Genomic DNA, 22285 nt, shown 5'->3' with positions numbered 1-22285 from the left:
CCAGCATTGTTTTATTTGGCAGAAACACTTTACTCTTAGCAATGTGCACTAAGTGTCACAGCAGCTGCTGAGCAAATGCCACAGAGTAACATAACATCATTTTAAACACACTTAAATGTATCTAATATGATAAACGGAGCTGCGTTACCTCATACTCATGACCGTAAAAGCGTAACAATTGCTCCCGTGGCCGTGCTCAGCTCCACAACACTCTGTCCTCCTCTGCTTCATACTTCAGTAACGTAACTGCATCCATGAACATAATTTCTGCACAAGTCCTGTTTTCCACTGGCTGTGAGTGAAGACCACATGTCCCAAGATTCTGAGCTCAAACCTAGAGTCATAAACCTACGCCTTTGTTTTGAATAGGCACCCTCTAGTGGACGGGAAAAATTACATCTTAAACTGGTGTGATGACGACATCGGACATGGCATAAGTATTTTGAACTGCGTGAAGCATTACACTTTCTGAGTTTAATACAGAAGGTGGTCCGCTGGAAGCTAGATATTTTTATTTTTATAAAATATCACTTCAGAAGAATTTATTAACCCGCATGGATTATATTTATAATGGATGGATGCCCTTTTTTGGGCTTCAAATTTTAGACTGCCATTCACTGGCATTATAATGCTGGGATTAGCCAGGACATTTTAATACAAATCCCACTGTATTCATCTGAAAGAAGAATGTCATTTACACTTAGGGTTGCTTGAGGGTGAGTAAATTATGGGATAATTTTCATTTTTGGGGGGTGAATTCTCTCTTTAATGCAAATTTTACAAGGCAATTTAAGAGCTAGACCTCTATCTGGAGAGGTAGGAGACAGTGCTGTTCTGCATATTTTGCATGTGTAAAACGGTCCATTTAACTGATTATGTAAAACATGAAATGAAGCTAAACATGAAATACAATTATTATTAACTCCCTAACTTCATCATGATGATTTAAAATATGCCAAATATTAAAAAAGACCAAAGACACGTAGAATATTAAAACACTTGGAAAATGGTTTAATGATGTTTACAACAAAAGAGAACTGTACAGTTACAGTAAAAGATTATCTTTATATATATATAAAAAACAAACAAAATACAGCAGACAAATGCATCAAATCTACCATGTATCCTGATTCACATACTTATATTCTACACAATCATTCAGTTCTAAGCTACAGTGATGTAGCCATTTAGCGTTCAGTCTTGGGTGTATGATAGCAGGCCACGAGTGGCACTAGAGTCTGTAGTGATACTCAGAACCCAACCAATCATCACTATTACAACAGTGAGTTACAGCGTTCTGAAGGGAGATATAGAAGTACAATCTACAGTATGAGACAGGATGAAAAATGGAACATTCCTTGAGCTTTAGCCGTAGGAAATATGAAAATGAGAGTATAGAGATTTCTTTTGAAATCAATGACTAAAGTATTATGTACAGTCTTTTTTTACTTAACCTTTTTTCTGTCTTTTTGTTTTAAAAACAATGATAAGTTGGGCAGTGAAACTGATATCACATACACAGACACATCCAAAAACATACAAAAATACTATTTCTTTAACCTACAGTAAGACAGTTTTGCAGTTAAATTCCATGCTGTGACAGAAAAAGAGCAACAGATCCAACGAACAAGAAAATTTAAAACGACAAACTTTTTTCCCCATAAGCATCTCAGAAAAATACCAAAATATACATCTAAGCTTTGGAATTACTGAGGTTAGGACTACTGTCAGAGCTGGGTTCTGTTTCTTAATACACAAGCTGAAGGGTTTGGGAAGGAAGAGGAAAAATAACAGAGCAATCTTTGGTATCTGCATTTGTAAAACATTTCATATTTGGATATTTTTGCTTTGGGATAGAGCTTATAGTTGCTTTCGACCCTCCACTTGCAATAAAACTATCAAAAATCCATCTGAAAAGGGCCGTGTCATACAGACGCCGCCCTTGCAGGATGGAGGACAACGATGCATAGTTGCACAGCTGATCAAACCAATTGAAATCATGGTAGTGGAAACAGCAAAGCTAGATAAAGACATCGACAGAACTGCAAAATCACGGGACAACGGTACCTAAAAACACAACTATGGAGAGATGTTGCATGTTTTCTGTAGACAATCATAGAAACAGTTTTGCCTTGCTGCAGCCACAGTGTGGAACTCCAGAGGACAGTTTATCCTGAGCAGGTTGCAGTGAGCCCAGGACATCCTTCAGCACATATATTAAAAAAAACATCACCCAGCCCGCGAGGGGTTACTTTAAGTCCTTCCCAGAAGCCGGCAGAGCTGTTTTTCTTCCCCTTTCAACTAAACCCCACCCACTTAACCATATAACCGATGATCTCAATACCCAAGCTAATGGTTGAGGCAGGGCGCTAGGAAAGAGAATTTAGTCAATACAATCACTTTGAAGGTCTTTGGTTACCACTGAGAAGGTGAGGAACAAGTAGACCACAAACCCAGAACGAACAGCGCACACCCTGCAAAAAATTCACAATAGTTGTTGGGGTTTCATAAGACGACGATTGTCAAATCATAAAAACAAGCTTTGGTATAAAATAAACAAGGAGCTATAAATGTGAACTTAAATTTCTATAAAAGTAAAATATAAATAAGTGGGATGGGCTTCCTATATGCATGACCTTGTGCAGCCTTCTGGGTATCATCCGGTTCCTCACTCCAAACTTTAAATAGACATCTGCAGGCTTCTGTTCTAGGACAGATCTTTTTTATTATTTATTTCATCTTTTGAAGTAGATTAAAGCAAGTTTTTACTCAGTTTTGAGTTATAAATGAGGTATACAACAGCTCCTTTACTCAAACCAGCTCTCGCTCGGCTCTCTGGTGCATGACCTCTTCTGCAACTATCCTATTTTGTCACTAGACTGAGGGTCTACAGTGGCAAACCCTGCTACAATCAAGAAACTATCCAATCACAAGTCAGAGCATCCACACACGCCAAAATCAAGTGCCAAAAAAGGATCCGCAACAACTTCAAATGTACAGAGCTGTTGCTAGGTTCAACATCCTTGGATAAATCACATCTGAAACATCTCGTGCACACAGGTTCAAAAGGATATCATTTACAGCCAAGTGGTCAATTGCATCAAATGATGTATGATGCTTCCTTATATCCAAAAGAATGACAAATCCTATATTTCCGACAACTTTTGAGATATGACATCACGCAGAACCTCTCTAAAGTTTCATCTTTCAAAGAAATGCACCACTAGCACCCCCTACATATCAGCTGGAGTTGAGTTATTAGTAAAGCTTTTAAAAGGTATCCAACCGCCTTGAATTATACCTACATAATAGGTAGCAACACTTCCAAAATATCACAAAACACAAATAAAACTCACAGCGTTATTTTCATGGTTGATATGCACCATGTGAGTTTTGACATTGGTGCATGCTCTGTTGCATCATCTTTCACACATGCACGCACGCACAAATTCACAACCAAACAAAATCCTCTCTCACATCAACAAATTACAGTTTGCTACAATGTGTCAAATTCTGAAATAATAGTAAGGCATAAATGATAAACGCAAGTTTGTCCAACTAAGAAAGCCAGTGACGTTGCTCCCTCGCGATATACAAAAAAGGCATAAAGTAATTAAATTCAAATGATTGTTAAAGATTGTTAAAAAGCAACATGGCAAATGAAAAACCACAAGAGCAAAAACAACCAAAAAAAAAATTAAGAGTAGCATGGTGCTATCAAGTCTGTTACATCAACTAAAAAGCGTGGGGCTTTCCTTTAGAGCACCATCACAAGCCCCTCCCATTCAAACAAACATGTCCATGTGGGCGGGGCACATAACAGCCACTCCCACATCACAAGGGTGTGGTTGCAATTTTTGGTCTAGACTTTTTTTTAGAATAGCTATAATATAAATGAAGTAATTTTTTGTATTTTTTTCCTTTTAGTGAATAAGCATGACAAAAACACTACATTCAAACTAGATATTAGTTCAAATATAAAATATGAGCATCTTACATAAGTGAATATATATAGAATTTAGAAAAGAAGTTCTCTAATCTTGAGTCATTCCTCAGATAAATATATCAGTAACTCCCCACAGTTCCGGTGACCACCGGGTAATGACACTAATGCGCAAAACAACACATAAATCTACACATCCAGAGAGGCTACGTTGAAATTTCCGGATAGAACCAGCGGAATGAGCAGCAACAAGACCCAGCCGCAAAGACAAAGGCTTTTTTTTACTTTGGCAAGTAGGATAACAAAATATTAATTACAAGTTAACCTGGACAAACCCTTTAAGTAGTAGTACTTGAAATAGCAGTAGTAGACTTGTGACATTATTATTACAGATTTATACTTGTGTAGTTTTGTTTTACACGTTGGTCATTTAAAAATGGACTGTTAGAAACAGCTTTTGTACATTCTGGAGTTGACTACTGGTGTCTTTTGCCTAAAGTGAACCTTTCATGTAAGTGCTGCTGAGGTATTTAAAATCATATTACAATAAAACAACTAGCGTTGCTAACAAAAAGTCATAAAAAAAATGTATGTCAGAAAGGGACACCATAACACATGACGAAAATGACAATAAGGGGAGACTGACCTCTTTATGACAGAATTAAAAATGTGACAGGTAATGAAATACTACTGTAATTCTCCCAGAATGCCTGTAGGTAATTTAAGAAAACAAATACAAGTCTAAACAATGTACCAATGCAACCCTTAAAAAATCTTGTCCCGTGGAGTAATTTCAGGGCTTTTTTTTTTTTTTACAATTACACAGGTTTTTCTGGATTTTAAATTAAGATCTTGGTGGACTCCTGATATTTATATTGCTAATCATTCGTTGAAACACAGCATCGGTGTTCAGCCCTAAGAGATCACATCCAAAACAAATCCTCACCAAGTAGGCAAATCAATGAAACGAAGGACACAGACTCCCAAAATCTCAACAGCACTTAAACACAAGGCCCTTAAGATTCTCTTTGGATCGTTAAACACTTCTAAATTGAGAGCTAAAGCAAGTTAGCGCTGCGCTAGAAAGGCTATATATTTTCATAAAGCCGAACACGATTTATTGGTCAATGCGAGTTGAAAGAATAGGGTTTAAAAGAAGTGTAATAGATGGTAAAGTTTGTCAGTAGTGAAAGTGTGGTCAGCATTGCACTGGCCCACACAGGCACAGCAGCTAGTGAGAAATTGACTTTGGTTCAAGCTTTACATCATGGCTGCATTACATTGGTAGGGAAAACAAAAAAGACCATCCAGCTATACCCCTTAATTATGTTCTTGCCCCTTTATAACGATACTATAGGCCCACTACTGTCCTATATGGGTGTGGTTGCAAACCCCGAGCCTGGAATACCCCCTAACACTGCACATTTTTGATGTCTCCCTTATTTGACACAACCATCTGAGTCTTTACTAACAAGCTGATGAGTTGAATCAGGCGTGTCTGATTAGGGAGGCTTCTAAAATGTGCAGTGCTTGGGTACCCCAGAACCTGTGTTGGGAACCACTGCTCTATGGCAAAGATTTTCATTCCTGTTCCTGGAGACCCACCGCCCTGCACATTTCTTATATGACACAATCAGTTGAATTCATCAAGGAGCTGTCATTTAATGAGCTGATTATCTGAATCAGCTCATTGGGTGAGAGCTCCATGATGAACTCAACTGATTGTGTCAGATAAGAAAGACATGCAAAATGTGCAGAGTGGCGGTTCCCCAGGACCAGGTTTGAAAACCACAGCTCTATGGTATTGCCAGCACATTGGGCCTGAGGAATGAGAAGTCTGCGAATTTTAGAGACAGCCCTGAATTAGATAACAGAGGACTGAATCTGGCACCTTGTAACTACAAAAAAGGGAAATATTCAAAAAGCCTGTCAGGCAAGAACACACTTGCATTACTTCCAACACACGCACGTTTATAATTTTAAATTATCTGAACAGAATGGGAAGAAGACCCCCCCCTTTTTCTCATTCAAAGTCCTCATGAATGACTAGCAGAAGGGACAATCCCAAACCTCAAACTGGTACTTTCCTGTAGTATCGCATCCTACTCTCGCCTCAACTGGGATCTATTTGGTTATAGTTGCACTGACACTGAAATTGAGGAGGGACAGCCATCTTAAAAAAAAAAAAAAAAAAAAAAAACTGTTTTCGTCTTTGGAAAAGATCAAAATATTGCATTATATTTCCTGTGGTCTACCGAGAGCCTTTGCTCATAAATATTTAGGCTTAAACTACGCTACAGTAGCAATATACAGCAACAGGTATAACAAAGATTTTTGGTATATCTTGAAATAGAGGCAATACAAAGACCTCCGAAATAAAGACCTCTTAAAGCGTGACAGAAGTTCTGCTAAAAACCGAGCAGACCGCAGTTCTCAAATCCAGTTTTTTGGTACAGATACTGTGCACAAGTAGAAAATCAAAGACCCTAGAAAAACAAAAACAAACTTGAATATCATCCACCTCAATTTTATCTCGCTTGACCTACACCTTCACAATCAGGTGGTGATACCAAAAGTACATCCCATGTTAGGAAGACCTTGAGGAGGTTTACCTTACGTGGTTACACAGTCCTGACTCTAACGCAAGAGTGTGAGCTCTCAGTTACTTAAGCTTCAAAAGTAGACGGTACTGCTCAGTCACTGTTGCCCACACTGAACAACTCCTCCTTGACGAATCATCTCATAATTCGTTAAAGCTTTTAGTATTAAGTGAGCCCATGACTGAGTCAGGATTCAGATCCTGACTAGTCTTCTGCTACTGAGTAAACTATGAAATTATACGAAAACAATATTTGAAAGTGTTCACTAGAAAGAAAGGCCAGTTGAACGATTCCTTAAAGCAATGAAACCGCATCACAGCCGCTTATTACTCCATTTAAAGCCTTGTAACCACAAGTTAGTAAGATATAGGACATAAAGCTAACCCACTGTTTGACAAAAATAAAAGATGTGCATCTAAAAGGAGATGTCCCAGGAAGACAGGAACATCTGTAAAGCAGGATCTCCAGAGAGAAAGAGAAGAGATCATAGACAGAATAATATAAGGTGTCCTTTTTCTACGGTAAAGAGGAGGAGGTTACTGTCAGCAGTAAGGTGGTGTCATTCAACACAGAGTAAACAAAGTTTTTTGGTTAAAAGCATTTCAGAAGTACCTCTGAAGAAGAGGTACAATGTGAAAATGGGAGAAAGAGTGAGTTCGCTGAAACGAATATGCTTCTGTGTCGCACAGAGACTTGGAACAATGTCCAGGGAGGTTTCTGCTCTCCTGATACAAGCTCTGGTGACGCCAACATTCGCTTATTACCTCCGTCAATGAGGTCCAAACATCGTAGATTAATGTGTAAAAGATGTGTGTAAATGTAGAACATACAAACTTAAACATTAAAATAACGTTAAAACAACATTAAATCCTTTTTAGTGGGTTTGTTTTTGGTGGTAGCAAGAGATTAAAGAAAGGGGTTTAGAAGAGGAGAGGAGTGGGTTAAGCTTTCACTGGGCCTTAGAGGCTGTGGTGATGGTGGAGGCGGGCATAGTTGCTGTGGTAACAGCGCTCTGGTGGGCATCAGCGGTGATGTGCAGGTTGAGGGCTCCAGTAGCTCCTGCAGCCCCTCCCGCAGACACTAGGCTGACTGGGTTACTGGCGAGCAGTGACAAGTTCTGAGGGTTCAGGAAGAGTGGTGCAGTCACAAGGTTAGGGGTACTGCCAGCACTGGTGTTGGCAAACAGAAAGTTCCCGCTCCCGTCCAGAGATGTAATAGGCAGAGTGCCACTAGATGCCAGAGCTAAAGAGGAAGACAATGAACAACATTATAACCCCATGTGTTCAAAACATCCACACAAAAAATTGCCTAGACAAACTAAATAAATTGCTAAAACAGAGATGCAGAAAATTTAACTGATAAGATGGTTCCCACTTATTCACATTTTTTGCATATTCATTTATTAAAGGAACTGTATGTAAGAAATGGATTTTAATTAATCATAAAATGGCCCTGATATGTCACTAGACATTAAGAAATCATGTTAATTTTGAATACTTATATCACTGACAACAGTAGTCTGGCCAGGATATTGTCATTTAAAGTTGTTGCAGCCGTCAACTGATGTTGATGTTGACGTGTTTTGGCCTGAGGCTCCACCCTCCACATATCTACCATTCAAAAAGTCAGTAGTGTTTGGGCATCTGGGTTGCCAGCTCTGCTCTAGTTACCACAGCTGCAGCTACAAACGTTATGCTGGATCCTGCAGCCGATCTGGCAACCGAGTCAAAGGGGAGGAGGAGAAGAGATACGCTCAACAGTAATTTGAAAGTGATTGCAGTGCCAGTTTTGGTCCTAATCTTACATACACTTTGAATATTTTAGCTAATTTATGCATGTTTAACAACAGACAATGTCATGTCTGAGTTGGGACAGGATGCATTAAACTAATAATTAAGACGCATTATTTTTTCCACAAATAAAAATCACACCAAATAAACATGTTAAATCAACAGCCCACAAGAAAGTATTTTTTCAACAAAACTACAAAATTTCATACCAAATGCAACTAGGCAGTTTGAATTGTATGCAAATACATTGTTTACAATATTTGCCTTGTAGGCAAATAATTAATTTACAATGTTTGAATTTTATGCAAATATGTTACATGCAGAAATCTGAAGGGTGTAGACTGACACCAGTGCCACTAAAAACAAGCTTATTTTACAAACAGATAACTGACATTCAAAAGTTTGGGGGTCAGTACTTTTTGCAGCAAGGATGCATTAAATTGAAAAAAGTAAAAGTAATTTAGAATGTCACAAAAGATTTCCATTTTAACAAAATGCTGTTCTTATGAACTTTCTAATAATCAAAGACCTTAAACATTTAAACAGTAGTTTATGTTATTTAAGACATATTCATCTTGTCTGTAATGCCAAGACGAACAAGCGCATGCAAAGCCATAATGTAAATACAAGTGTACTTGCCGCTCCACACACCTTGGATTGTGGCCAAGGTGCTGTTGCTCATCAGTGCTGGACTCAAAGCGCTTCCGAGACCACCCGGTGCCAAACTAAGAAGAGCCCCGCTGCACAGGAAACGCCAGAAAAAAGATGCAATTAACATTAAACACAAAGATGTCTCATTACAAGGTTGTCAAATAAATAAAAATACACTTACCCAGGAGCGAACTGCGAGGATGCCATGAGCCCAGGATTGAGGCCAGCAGCTGCAGCCATGGCGGCGATGCTGGCACTGGTGGGCAGCTGGAGGCTGGGTGCTGCCACCATCACTTGCCCAGTGCCTAGAGTGTGCGCCAGGGAGGAAGGGGCCTGACTTACGGCCGTCACCATCTCCTGAACTGAAGCCTGTTCTGCCGAGGATGTCTGCACTGCTCCGGGGGAAGGGCTGAGCGAAGGAGAGGATGCTGCGGTGGTGATCACAGGTGCAGTGGAGATGACTGATGCAGTGTTAGTGGTGGCCGAGCCAATAGTTGTGCCTACAAGAAAAAAAGGATCTTTTAAAGATCATAAGGTAAACAATAGGACCTTTTCAGGCTTTTTTCAATAATTTTAGTCCTGCTTACCAGTGAAACCGACGTTGGAGACACTAGTGCTGGTGAGAGACATAACTGGGTTTACAGTCATCGTAGTCGGTGTGTTACTGGTCACAAGACTGGCTGTACTCTTCATGAAACGGGGGATAGAAAGAAGAGGTTTAGCACTATTTTAAGCAGTCAGACCTGAATGAAGGGCCCTAGTTTGCCATGTCACGTACCAGAGGTGTGTGAGGAAAAATTGCTTTGATAGGGGTGCTGGCGATGCTGCCACTGCTAGGCGGGTTGATCCTCTTCTCTTTCTGTCTGCGGTTACAGAACCATACTCGGATCACCTCTTTCTCCATGTTGAGCTGGTCTGCGATCATGGTGATCTCCTCAGAGGTAGGTTTTTGGTTCTGCTTGAAAAGGGCAAATGCACAAGAAACGCCCTTACGGCAAAAACTATTCACAAAAACCTACAAGCCAGGAGTCCACAGTTTGAGGAGGCAACAATTCAGCAGGAAAATTTGAGGTTGGCACACTACCTTTTTAAACAACAGTACATACATACATACTGTCACCAGAGGCGGACGGTACTCAAGTATTTTTACTTTCAAAGTAATTTTTTTTTCAAGTATATGTAAATTATCAATGTTCTTTTTTGGAAAACGTTTACTTCACAACATTCAAAAATATAATATTGTACTTTTTACAGCAATACATTTCATATTGAATATTATTTAATACTTAATTACATAAAAAATGTAGTACTGTATACTTTTACTCAAGTAAAAGTATTCAAAGTTTTACTTAAGTACAAGAAAGAAATTACTACATTTTTAGTGCAATTAAGTATTAAAGGTAAGAAAACAGTAAGTAAAAAGTATATGCAGTAAAAGTGTTCTAAAGAAAAAAACTGATAAAGTATATACTTAAAAATGTACTTGAGTAGAAAGTAAAAACACTCCACTACTGTCCGCCCCTGACTGTCACAATACATATATCATATTTTACAGTTAAAGCTTTTTAATTAACACTGTTATATTACACTGAGTTATTACTATTAAAAAATAGTATTAATGATTATTTAAGTTTCTTATTACACTATTATTATTATCGGTTAATGCGGTCAGGTTAAATCGTTGAGTCTTCATTGTCTATGAAACCCAAAGGATGATTTTGTGTAATTAAAACAAACCCAGGGCCCGTATTTATCAACTTTCTCAAAGTGCTATTTTAGTCTTAAGTGCTGAGAATTCATGAAATTTACTCCTACTTTCAAACTTAAGTAGAAAAAGCAAGTTATCAAATTTCTTAAAGCTAAGAATCACTCTTATTCTCACAGTTATTTAAGACAGCTCGAGAGGTCTCTCAAGTGGTTAGGAGTTGCCAGTAGGGGCTTGAGATGGCGCTGAGGAGACAGAGACGTGCGCAAATTTTTCAATAGAGGGAGTGATTTCGAAATATTTGACGACAAATAGTTAATCAAACAGTATCGTTTGGACATAGCAGACATCATCTTTTTCAGCACTGGTTAATGTTGGGTTTTATAAAAATAAAAAAAAACACTGTTCGAGTATTTCAGCAAGCAGTAGCGATCGCTTCTTCCTCCTGCCATGTCGGTTTTCTTTTGGAATCCATGGTGGTTGATTATATGTAAAAAAAAAAATCTAGGCTATATATAGGCAGGTCATTTAACAGCACACCTGTTTAAAAAATTTAATTAAATGGATGAAAACATGTTTATCTTTCATTTAAAATGTGTATATTATAATGTATTCTCTTGAAAACTCTTTATTGTCAAATGTGTATTGGATGTAAACTCCTCTTGGGAATTTCACCATTCAATGTGAATTTATCTGAGAATATTCTTAAATAAGGACATCTATTCAGTGATTGGTTCATGCCTATGACGTCATCCAAAATCCCGTTTGTGGCACAGCAAAGTGTCGTAAATTCACTCTAAGACTAGCACTTAAGATGTAGTCCTACACTTTACTTAAAGTATGATTGGGACGCTTGATAACTAACTTTTAAGCGCAGCTTTGAGCCAAGAATTTTTTTACTCTTATGTCAATTCTTAGCAGTGTTCTTGTGAGTAATTCAAAGATGTTTGATTAATACGGGCCCAGGTCTTCAAATAAGTTCTGATGCGAGATGTCGCTCACCTCCAGAAAGCTCTTTTCTAAGGCCACTCTGATGTTGGTCTCGATGCTGGTCCTCTTCTTGCGGCGGCGGTTCAGGCCCTCCATGCCCAGCCCAGGCGAGCCAAGAGAGCTGGGACTGGACAGGGACTGGTCAGATGTCTGGTTCTCTGCACAAACAGCGCGCACAAAGAGAGACTGATATAAGCACCTGTGGCAAACAGCAATGCAGACATGTCTCACAGCATCAGCTGTACTACTTAGCAACACTATTCAAGTAAAAGATTTTTTTTATGTAACAAACCGCCGACGCATTCAGAAAAGAGTGGGGAGTACCCTGAGAGGAGCTCTAAAACTAAAAAGGAATGCAGCAGGAATCTTCATATCCTTTCTAACATTCTTCACGGTATGTAATGTTATTTTGAGAGAGGAGGGTAAAGGAGAGAAGGAGCCTCAGAGCAGAGAAAATACATACCTGCATCATTGAGCCATTTTTCAAGCAGAGGCTTCAGTTTGCACATGTTTTTAAAGCTCAGGTTCAAGGCCTCAAAGCGAGAAATGGTGGTTTGGCTGAAGTCATTTCCATAAAGTTTTCCCATGGCAAGGCCAACATCCCCCTGGTACATGTAACACAACAGCAAATGTCATCAAATAATTTAAAGCCAGTCCCACATTCTACAATGACCTGAATGATTAAACAGCAGAGACTTTTGAGTAGTGAAATCAACAACAGACAACACAAGTGGTGTGACCGGTGTAGCCTGGTTTACCTGCGTGAAGCCCAGTTTGATGCGTCTCTGTTTGAAGGTCTTGGCAAACTGCTCGAGCTCCTCCAGGTCGCTGGGCTCCTCCAGGCTGGGTGTTTCAATGTGCTTTGGTGTCGTCTGGCTGTGAGCGAGGGATTGAATGGGGGTCGCTGCTATCGTGCGTGTGGGAGTCGCAGGCTGTGAAGTATAAAGATGCATTTTATAGAGATGGACAAGGATAGTTGGACATTGCCAGCTGAATTATAAGGAAACAATCATGAAAACAGTAATTGACTAACTTTTTCTGCCAGGCCACTTTTTAGTAGAAAAAAAGGGTTTAAGCCAGGATGCTTTAAAGTATCCAAAAGTGATACTAAAGCCAATAATAAAAGATTTCCAATTTAAATAAATGCTGTTATTTTCTTTATAATATCTATTTATAACTTTTTTTTTTAAAACACTGAAAAAGGTTTTGAACACTGATTCCACCAAATAAGTATGGAAATCAAAATGATTCCTGAAGGATTTTTTTTCCAAAGACCACCATTAAAATAAAATAAATAGGACTGTGAACTCTCTCTGGTTGGACTGCATAAAAATAGATCCAGTGGGTAAATGGGATATCCCTGACCTGTGTGGCAAGTGTGATGCTTGGCTGGGTCTGCAGGAGGTTGGCTTGGCTTTGAGGTAGTTGAGTTAGAAGGTTCTGGGCTTGCAAGAGGCCTGTTTAGAGCAAAAGGAAGAATGAAACAGTCAGACAGACTGATCATAATGAGGGACACAAAGATCTGAGGATGTTGAGATGGCACAAGACTCACTCTGCTGGCCCTGTGGCGTCTGCGAGATGATAAACTGCGTGGGCTGCAGCTGTGTTGCGATTGGGTGGCCGGGCTGGACCAGAACAAACTGCTGCAGGTTGAGGTTCTGCTGCTGTTGCAGCTGCTGTAACTGCTACATTGTTTCACACAAACACACATAGTAAGAAAAATGTTAGTATGCGTCACTATTCCAGAGTGCACCAGTGCAGCTATGGCTGCCATGACAACCTCATCATTTACAATGAATTTGACAGTAAAGACATTTTAAATTTTGTTTGAAAAATAAATTGCTGTTGCCATGACAACCAGCAAAGTGAATAATTTAAGCAAAAAATATATTCTTTCATCCCTTCTTTTATTAAATTTGGAATTTTTATCATTTTATTTTGAATCTCCAAGAACTTCAGATGCAGCTTTCTTTTGTGTAAATAGCTGAAGAGCTGGAGGACATGGATTTTGTTACTGCAAATTATAAACTCTTATAAAAGCCAAATCTTTAAAACTTAATTTGTTGTAAATGCCTAAATATTAATGTTAATTAAAAATACACTTCACTTTAAAACTTGAGACATCCCCAGGACAGGTGAAAATACTGCCAGGGCAAATCCTTATTGTTGAGCTCTGTGAATTACAGTTAGTTTGAATTATGTATTAGTAATTAAATGTAATGTAATTATATTAATTGTTAATTACATTTTTTAAGCTTTTTCATTAATGTCTGCATTCTGCAATCAATTGTTTTGCCTTTACTGAAATCCCATTTATTTAAATGAAAACATTATATTGTAAGAATAGGGCTTCTACATAGAAAAAGAACAGCACTAGAAAGCAATAATCCCCAAGCAAAAACACTGAATAGACCACTGGATAATTTACGTCATACTTCAAAAATAAGATGTTCATTATAGTTTCAAAACAAAAATGTGGCTCTCTTACAGGTGTGATCTGGATGGGTTGAGAGAGGGTGATGGGGGTGGCAGCGGAGGCAGAGATGCTGGCTCCTGTAGTGCTACTCTGCTGGCCGGCCGAATGCTGCACCGCTGCTGCCAGGAGCTGAGCCTGAGCCTGCTGCAGCAATAACTGCTGCTGCGCTGGAGTCAATGTCAACTGGACGAAAAGAGATAGACAAGAAACGAACACAGGAATTAATTTTGTATCTAATGACCACATTTTTCACTAGACAAAATTTAATTCTGTAGAGGTCCATAGAATTCTCAAGGTGAAAAAATTAATCCATCATTCAAAAAAGCTTCACCCCAGCGTCAGGATATTTATTTTACTAAAAGACATAAGCAGTCATTTTAGGCAGACATGACATTTGCATGCGCTTTCAGTTGCCATTGTTGAAATGCGACATCTACAGTTAACCAGAATTAATAATTAAAATGTTTACTCTGATTAATGATTAATCTCATCAATTTTGTACTGAGAACCCCCCAAAATATCTTTTAAAGTCATTATTGTGTTAAGATGAGAAAAGCAAGAAATAGACATTACAAAAACCAGCTTTAGAATGAAATATTTATTACAAATTAATTTTAAAGGGTTAGTGCACCCAAAAAATGACATTTATGTCATTAATGACTCACCCTAATGTCGTTCCACACCCGTAAGACCTCCGTTCATCTTCAGAACACAGTTTAAGATATTTTTTATTTTAGTCCGACAGCATATGCAAGTCTATGCACACTATACTGTCCATGTCCAGAAAGGGAATAAAAACATCACCAAAGTTGTCCATATGTGACATCAGTTAGTTCATTAGAATCTCTTGAAGCATCGAAAATACATTTTGGTCCAAAAATCACAAAAACTACAACTTTATTCAGCATTGTCTTTTCTTCCTGGTTTGTTTTCAAACCTCAAATAAAGATTCAAAGGGGTATGAATCAAGAGTATTGATTCATGATTCGGATCGCGTGTCAAACTGCTGAAATCACATGACATTGGCGATCTGAATCATCAATCAATACACTGATTCATGACCGCTTGAATCTTTATTTGAGGTTTGAAAAACGCTGAAGAGAAGAAAATGCTGAATAAAGTCGTAATTTTTGTTATTCGGTACTTCAAGAGATTCTAATTAACTAACTGATGTCACATATGGACCACTTTGATGATGTTTTTATTCCCTTTCTGGACATGGACAGTATAGTGTGCATACACTCAAGCCCCTTTCACACTGCGATTCCGGCAAATACACGGATAATGCGACCCGGCATTTGTTCCCGGGCCGCTAGGTTTGGTCCATTCACACTGCCAGCGAAATACCGTAATATGTGCGCTCACACACACAACCCGTACCGGTCCCGGATCGAGTTGACACGTGACATCCGGACGTGACGTAAAATTGCGAGCGATCTCAGCTTCAGCGCGGATAGTAAAGAGCTCCGCGGTCAAGACTTGTGTCCAGTTTGCGCACGTTTCTGCTTGTTTAATTTTAGTTTATTTTGTATACGAACACTCTTTGCGTTTAAAACACTGAATAGCTCTTCTGGCACTTCAGGGTTGTATTATTGAAAAAACAAGCTCTAGCAGTCGCACGATAACTACGTACACGTTGCGGCATTAGTTTTGGCTTTTGTTCACACAGCGCTCGTCCCGGGTCGAACCCCGCAATGTTACTAGGTCCCCGACTCGGGTTCAATTCGGTAATCAATTCCAGGATGCGGTTGCTTTCACACAGAAGGCGTCTCGGCAATGTTCCGGGAATATTGCGGGTCCGACGTGCAGTGTGAAAGGGGCTTTAGATACGCTGTCGGACTAATTATAAAATATCTTAAACTGTGTTCCGAAGATGAACGGAGGTCTTACAGGTGTGGAACGACATTGGGGTGAGTCATTAATGACAAATTTAATTTTTGGGAGAACTAACTCTTTAAGGCTACAAGTCAGTAATATTTGGCTGATCATGTGAGCTTAACATATCTGATATGTGATATATATTTTACGCTATTGACTAGTACATTTCAACATAAAGGTTATTGTTCATGACACAAAAATGGCCTTTACCATTTAAAAAGGAAAGAAAAGAAAGGTCTGGGACAGCACACCCTGCTGTCTGGATGTCAAAACTGATTTAGACTAGGGACCTAACACTGGGAGGGGGCCAGTTTGTGGCCAATAATAAAATATTATTGACGGTGGCGTTCTATGGCTACAATCAAAGCGATAGACTGCAATAGTCGGGTTCCAGAGGAAAATTCAAATCATTTTCACCACAGAGGAATATATTTTTAACAATAACTTATGAACCTTTAAAGACAGACCTACTGTGAGCTACAAGGTTAATCAATGGCATAATTATGCTTTTGTTGAAGACGTCAGCACACAACTTATTATTTTTTAAATAATTTTTAACAGCAGAATCCTTGGTGCCAAAACTACATTACTTATAATTCTGCAAAGGATCAGAAATTTAAATACTTTCAAAATTAACATACTTTTAAAAATCCCTATATAATTATTTATTTTTTAAATACTTCTGATACCAAGGACCTCGGACAAAAAGCCAATGGAGCACTGTCGCACTCCTTTGTACAAAGTGGGTCATGTTTTTTTTCTGGTTTAAATGTTCCAGTTTGGTAGTAGAAGCAAATAAAGGCTGATAAAGAATTATTTTTTTCTTTATCTATGTGGAAGAAGGGTCAGAGAATATCACATCTAGATGAAGACCATCCCAAAATTCCTTTGCAAAAATCAAACATTTTCTGTTCGATGCTCATGAATGGTGATATAAATATACCGCAGCCTTCTGAGACTTCAAGCAGAGAGCAGAGCGGGTATGCTAATTAACGAAACGGTTATGCAGTACATGTAAATTCTGCATAGATTTGCATATTCTCAACCATCTGTTTCCGAGCAACTGCAGAGAAACTAATTAGCATATGGGGCCCAATAATTTCCCCTGTAACCAGGAGATAAAACATTGTGCTTTTAATTTTTCATCTTCAGAGTTGTGACAAATTTCACACATTAAACTCAAATAGACAAAACAACGCATGCCATCAGGTGAAAAGCCTCAGCAGTCACTCCGAGACATGATAATCACACATGCAGGTCAAGACAGTGGCAGTTTAGTGACTCAGACACAGGAGAACTATGTCCCTGGGGACATCTTTAAATTCCTATAGCTCTTTCATCCATGACACAGACCACAAATGTGTGAGAGCTCAGAGAAAAAGATACCTGTTGGAGCAAGGCCTGTGCGTGTGCATTGGTGATTGCGCTTGTTGTTTGCACTGTCTGCCTCTGAAAGTCCAGTCCATTTGTTTGGGCACCTGGAAGAAGAAAAGCAGTCAATGCCACAATAGATCAGAGACACACAAAAAGTTCTTTTCAACCAAGTTATTCAGCTCCATGGCCTTTCTTATTTCAAACTTTTGACGGTGATATATATTAAGAGACGTTGTCCTGGTTGCTCTACCTCAGACAAAGCCGCACAAGCGACCCTTTAGAACTTGAGCCGTGAACTGATAGTCTTTCACACACTTATGAAAATGTAAAAGAAAGCTGTGTTGGAAGGATCTGGCCAAATTATCTGAGCAATCTATTGGGAAAAAATAAATAAAAGCCACAACATGCAAGCCAGACATCTCCAAAGAGCCAACGATTCCTTGGGTAACTCACCAGTGTTTTCGTCCCCGCTCTCCATTGCACATTTACTTGTTTCCGATGGATTACTCATTCTAGAATCTAAAACAGACAGAGGAAGACCGGACTTTCAGTTTCTCTTCAAAGACCAATCGTTCAGTGACTTTCGAAAGTGAGACAGCGTCATTAAAAAAATATATAATTCCCATTCATTTCAAACCATATGACTCAATATATATATATATATTTTTTTTAAGTTGAAAACTTCAAAACACTATCCTAGGGTTACGTAATGGATACATTTGTTTTAGTTTGTTAATTAGACCATTTGAATTTTATAAACCAAACTTGTCCACTACTCAACCCTAGATCGTATAGCATCACTACAAGAGCGAACAGACCTTAAAAAAATTTTTGCTGACTGCAAACATCACTCACCAGCACCTGCTGCACTTGCCTTCTCAAGCGTCTCTACAAGCATCACAACAAACGTAGCACCCCTTTTGCAGACAACCCTCAAAAGCAAAGAAGTCTATGTTTAACTAAACGGTCTTGAGTGGTAAAACAACGCGCGTGCAGAGCACAGCTAAGCTTCGCTGAAACTGTGGCTGCCCTTCTCAGTCTCACCGGCTTGCTTGATTTGCTCTCTCTCACTCTCCCTGTGCCATGATTGTCATAACAACTAGAGTGTGAAGAAGTTCGTTTTCATTCTGGAACTAAACAGAAGCGGAGCGGCTGCCAACACCGTAATAAAGCATAATCAGTATGCGGCTGATTAAAGCCATATGCAAATCTCCCTCACTTCATTAGACAAGGAACACTTTGAAGTCCTGCAAGCAATTCATTTCACACTGCGCTTTGAGAGCTTTCTCCCTAATTTAAATGTTCATAAATATTTATCATCTCATTAGCATATTAATTGGATCGCTTTGGAGGAGGAAAAAAAGAGGGATGGAAAAAAAAAATTCAGAGTGTCAATGCACAAGCCCAATTACTTACGGAGCGCTGGTTAAATTAGGTAAAACAGGTGAGCTTTCTGTCAATGCCATCAAAGCGCACAAACCGGCGAGGTCTGTATCTGGACATAAAGGCAGCAGGTTGTGTTTAGAAGTGTTTCTTACACAGTCTAAGCACCAGAGGTTGAGGATGGAGCTGTCCGCGAAGTAAATTGCTTGCCATTCTCCACCAACCTATTCACACAGCCCCCAGTGGGCCAGACACTTCATGGATCAAATTCCGTGACTTCTGTAGCCATATTGTCTGGAAAAGTACATGAAGTCTGCTTTGCATATCCAGATTAACTATGCACCTCATTAACTTATATTTTCAGAGCTCGGGCTAATTACAACAGCGATTTACATATTAGAACAAAGATCTAAGCGCAAGCATAAAGAAATCAGCCCATTCAAAAGGAACTTTGCCGACACTTAAAATACTTTCAGAGTGCTAAAATGTACTCAAACAAAAAGGAGGGCAACAAGACTAGCATAATCAAAACTTTCATATGTTATTTTTGTTAATTTTCCTTTAGTAGACAACTTCTTATCCCTCACTTGCATGAAAACCATGCAACAATTTAGTTGAAAGGCAAAGCTAACCTGGAGAGCAATATTCAAATGAGTAGAAAAAAAATTATGCAAATATTATACTTTTTAAACTGGCATTTGGAGCATTTTATGAAAAAGATGACAATGCAGCACGGAGGATAAACTAATTTCAATATTTCATTATAAGCAAGCATGAATAAATAATTTATATTGAAATTGCATATTTAAAAACATTACACTTGAGTTTAGAGAAACTATAGATGAAGACTATTCACAGAACACAATTTTAAAAAAGTATAGTTACTCGAATTGTCCACAAATAAATATAAAGATGACTGTTGCAAAAACCACAAACTCTCACTTGATATTAGGTCTATAATAAAGAGCCTGAGGTGTTTGGATGCTCACATTATCAGAGCATGAAGAAAAGCACAATAACAAGAAAGAAATATACACAGATGGTCAAAATGAGATGCAAAATGCCATGAAGTTTCACTAGTACGTTTGAACAGTGTCAGTTACTACTAAAATAAAAGTAAGAATTTATGCGGGTAATTTACACTATATGAGCTGTGGACACAGGAAACAAACAAGTTACAACATGTCATTGCTTCTCTAGGCCCTACATATAGAGTGAACTGTTTAAAAGCAGGATCTGTTACACCTGACTTAATGACATGTCCAAAAACAGTCGATTATATGCCTATTTAAATTCTAAACCAAATAATTTCCATTTATCAAAGAATTCATGTTAAAAAAGAATTAAGGCTGATGCAAAGGATTTCAAAGGAGATTCAACAAAACATGAAACCATGCGGTAAATTACAAAAGCAATTGCACATTTGTTTCTCTTAAATTTCTCTTGTTATGAGACACCAGGGTGATATAAGTTTTAAAATTATTCAACAGTTAGCTCTGGTCCAACTTGATTGAAGGAGACATATTTTTTGAATTAAATGCAAGATACTCTGCATTAATTAACAGAATAACTGTATAAAAGCAATATTACTGGGTCGGTTTAAGTCCAAATTTTTAAACCCCGATACGCACCATACAGTGTAATTATTGCTAACTAAAAGTATCAAAAATATTTGAAATACAGCTGAAATAAAATATTACATTAAAAAAACTGATGAAAAAAATAAAGCAGAATGAATAACATTACTAAAACTGAAATAATAAAATAAAATGAGGCTAAATATGAAAACAATAATAAAATGACTAAAGTGGAAAATTACTTTAAAAAGTTAATGCAGATGTTTAAATAATAATACTAAAAATGTTATTTTAATCATGGCAACCAGTAATTTGATTATCACTACACCACAATGTTAAAAACAGAGAACAAAATTTTTCAGACTTCATAATTCTCAATATCACCACAAAACAAATGACCAACGTCTATTGACAACCATTATAAATATATCCAATATGTGATATTTACTGCTAATCTAGTTGAATTAGCCTCTATTGCCCATCTTAAAACTGCTAAATGTGGACTGTAAGATTACAAACATTAAAAAAAACAGTAAAGCGGTTCTATAAAGTATTGTGAAAAGAGCTACACAAACAAAACTGACATGACACTCCCAACTGTGCATTAGTTTTGAAAATCAGCTCGACTGCGATAACTTGTGCCCTGTACTACATCGAATCACAGATATTTAGAACTTATTTAGAACAATAAATTATTATTGTAAGCAATTTGTCAACTAAAGCACTAAAGGTTATTTGTCATAAGAGAGAACCCCGATTCTTTTTTCTATTCACGGACAATTAAATAAATACAAATGGAGCATAAACTAAATAAACAAGCATACAGCTGCAGGAATAATAGTGGAGAAGCTGGGCTCTATATGAGGATTACCTATTAGACTAGCAAATACAGCTGGCATAATGCCTGCATACATCTCTCTGAGCAGCCCGACCAATACAATGTTACAGACACGCTGGCAGTGCTACATAGTATCAATTTGTCACAACTGTACTGGATACATTGTATCAATTGCCGTCAGAGTTCCATTTTGGCACGTTCCACCATCCTTCGACAATGAAATGGATTCATTCTGATAGAATACGCTGAACAGCGCATTCTGATCTCTAGAAGGCCCACATGAATAACATAACAGGGCTACACGCCTGCAATGGGCACAAAAGGCAAGAGAATGGGCATTAAAAAAATAATATCACGCCGTGTCCTAACTGTACACCAAGCAAGTAGCCCCTGCTCTGTTCTTTCATATTTTCACCGTAAACACGTTGCGCAGACGCCGGCTGATTGCGAGCGAATGAATATTCAAAGCTTTATATGTGGGATTGGCTCACGGCACAATACAGCAACACAAAGCCGCTGGAGTAGCATTAGCCGCCTAGCATGCACACAGCAGCCTTTAGTTAAGATTAACTGCAAAATTCTTTCAACGTCTGACCGGGGACAGTACAAAACCCCGCGAGCTGTCGCCGATTATGACTAATAAAATATGCAAAGCGGCGTTTGCTCGGCGACAGTATGAATATGTAACGCGACTGCTCTAATCACACAAAGGAGGCATTTTTCCTTTAATTTGCCGTCGCACTGCATCGCCAGTTTCACCGTAGCACAGACAGAGAATTGTTGCCCGATACGTTTATTTAAAGGGTGCATATAAAGGCAACATCGGGCTTGAGTATTTTGTTTACGCTTTCTCTTCCGCGCTTTTCTGGGTTGAGAGAAAGAGTGTTTGAATATGAATATGAATATGTAAAATGCAGTAATGATTACCTGGTCCTGAACTCTCATCTTGACTCGCTGCTCCTCCGTCCGCCATTTTGAATATTTAAGCCCAAATCCTCAAAACACAATACAGCGGCTCACCGATGCACTCACCCACAGCATCAGCATGGCAGATCTGAGAGCTCCCATCAGTGCGTTTTT

General features: G+C 38.5%; 1 protein-coding gene across 14 annotated transcripts; it reads right to left on the bottom strand.

Moving 5' to 3' along the window:
* Positions 1-990: 990 nt before the first annotated feature.
* On the bottom strand, positions 991-22201 carry pou2f1b (POU class 2 homeobox 1b). Of its 14 annotated transcripts, none has more exons than XM_067444158.1 (15): positions 22133-22201; positions 17861-17926; positions 17420-17511; positions 14168-14338; positions 13787-13852; positions 13232-13364; positions 13045-13136; positions 12438-12611; positions 12143-12284; positions 11692-11837; positions 9763-9942; positions 9572-9671; positions 9166-9484; positions 8973-9073; positions 991-7785 (listed from the first exon to the last, which is right to left on the bottom strand). In XM_067444158.1, exons 1-15 carry the CDS (start codon positions 22176-22178, stop codon positions 7493-7495), a joined length of 2121 nt encoding a protein of 706 aa, XP_067300259.1. In that variant the 5' UTR covers positions 22179-22201; the 3' UTR covers positions 991-7492. The 14 variants fall into 14 exon arrangements, with proteins under 14 accessions (XP_067300259.1, XP_067300270.1, XP_067300261.1 ...); XM_067444169.1 differs by having other exon boundaries at positions 8985-9073; XM_067444160.1 differs by having other exon boundaries at positions 9763-9939.
* Between the last annotated feature and the right edge of the window lie 84 nt (positions 22202-22285).

This window comes from Pseudorasbora parva, chromosome 5 (genome assembly GCF_024679245.1).
Source record: "Pseudorasbora parva isolate DD20220531a chromosome 5, ASM2467924v1, whole genome shotgun sequence".
Taxonomy (NCBI): Eukaryota; Metazoa; Chordata; class Actinopteri; order Cypriniformes; family Gobionidae; genus Pseudorasbora; species Pseudorasbora parva.
This window is presented reverse-complemented; position numbering and strand designations above follow the sequence as displayed.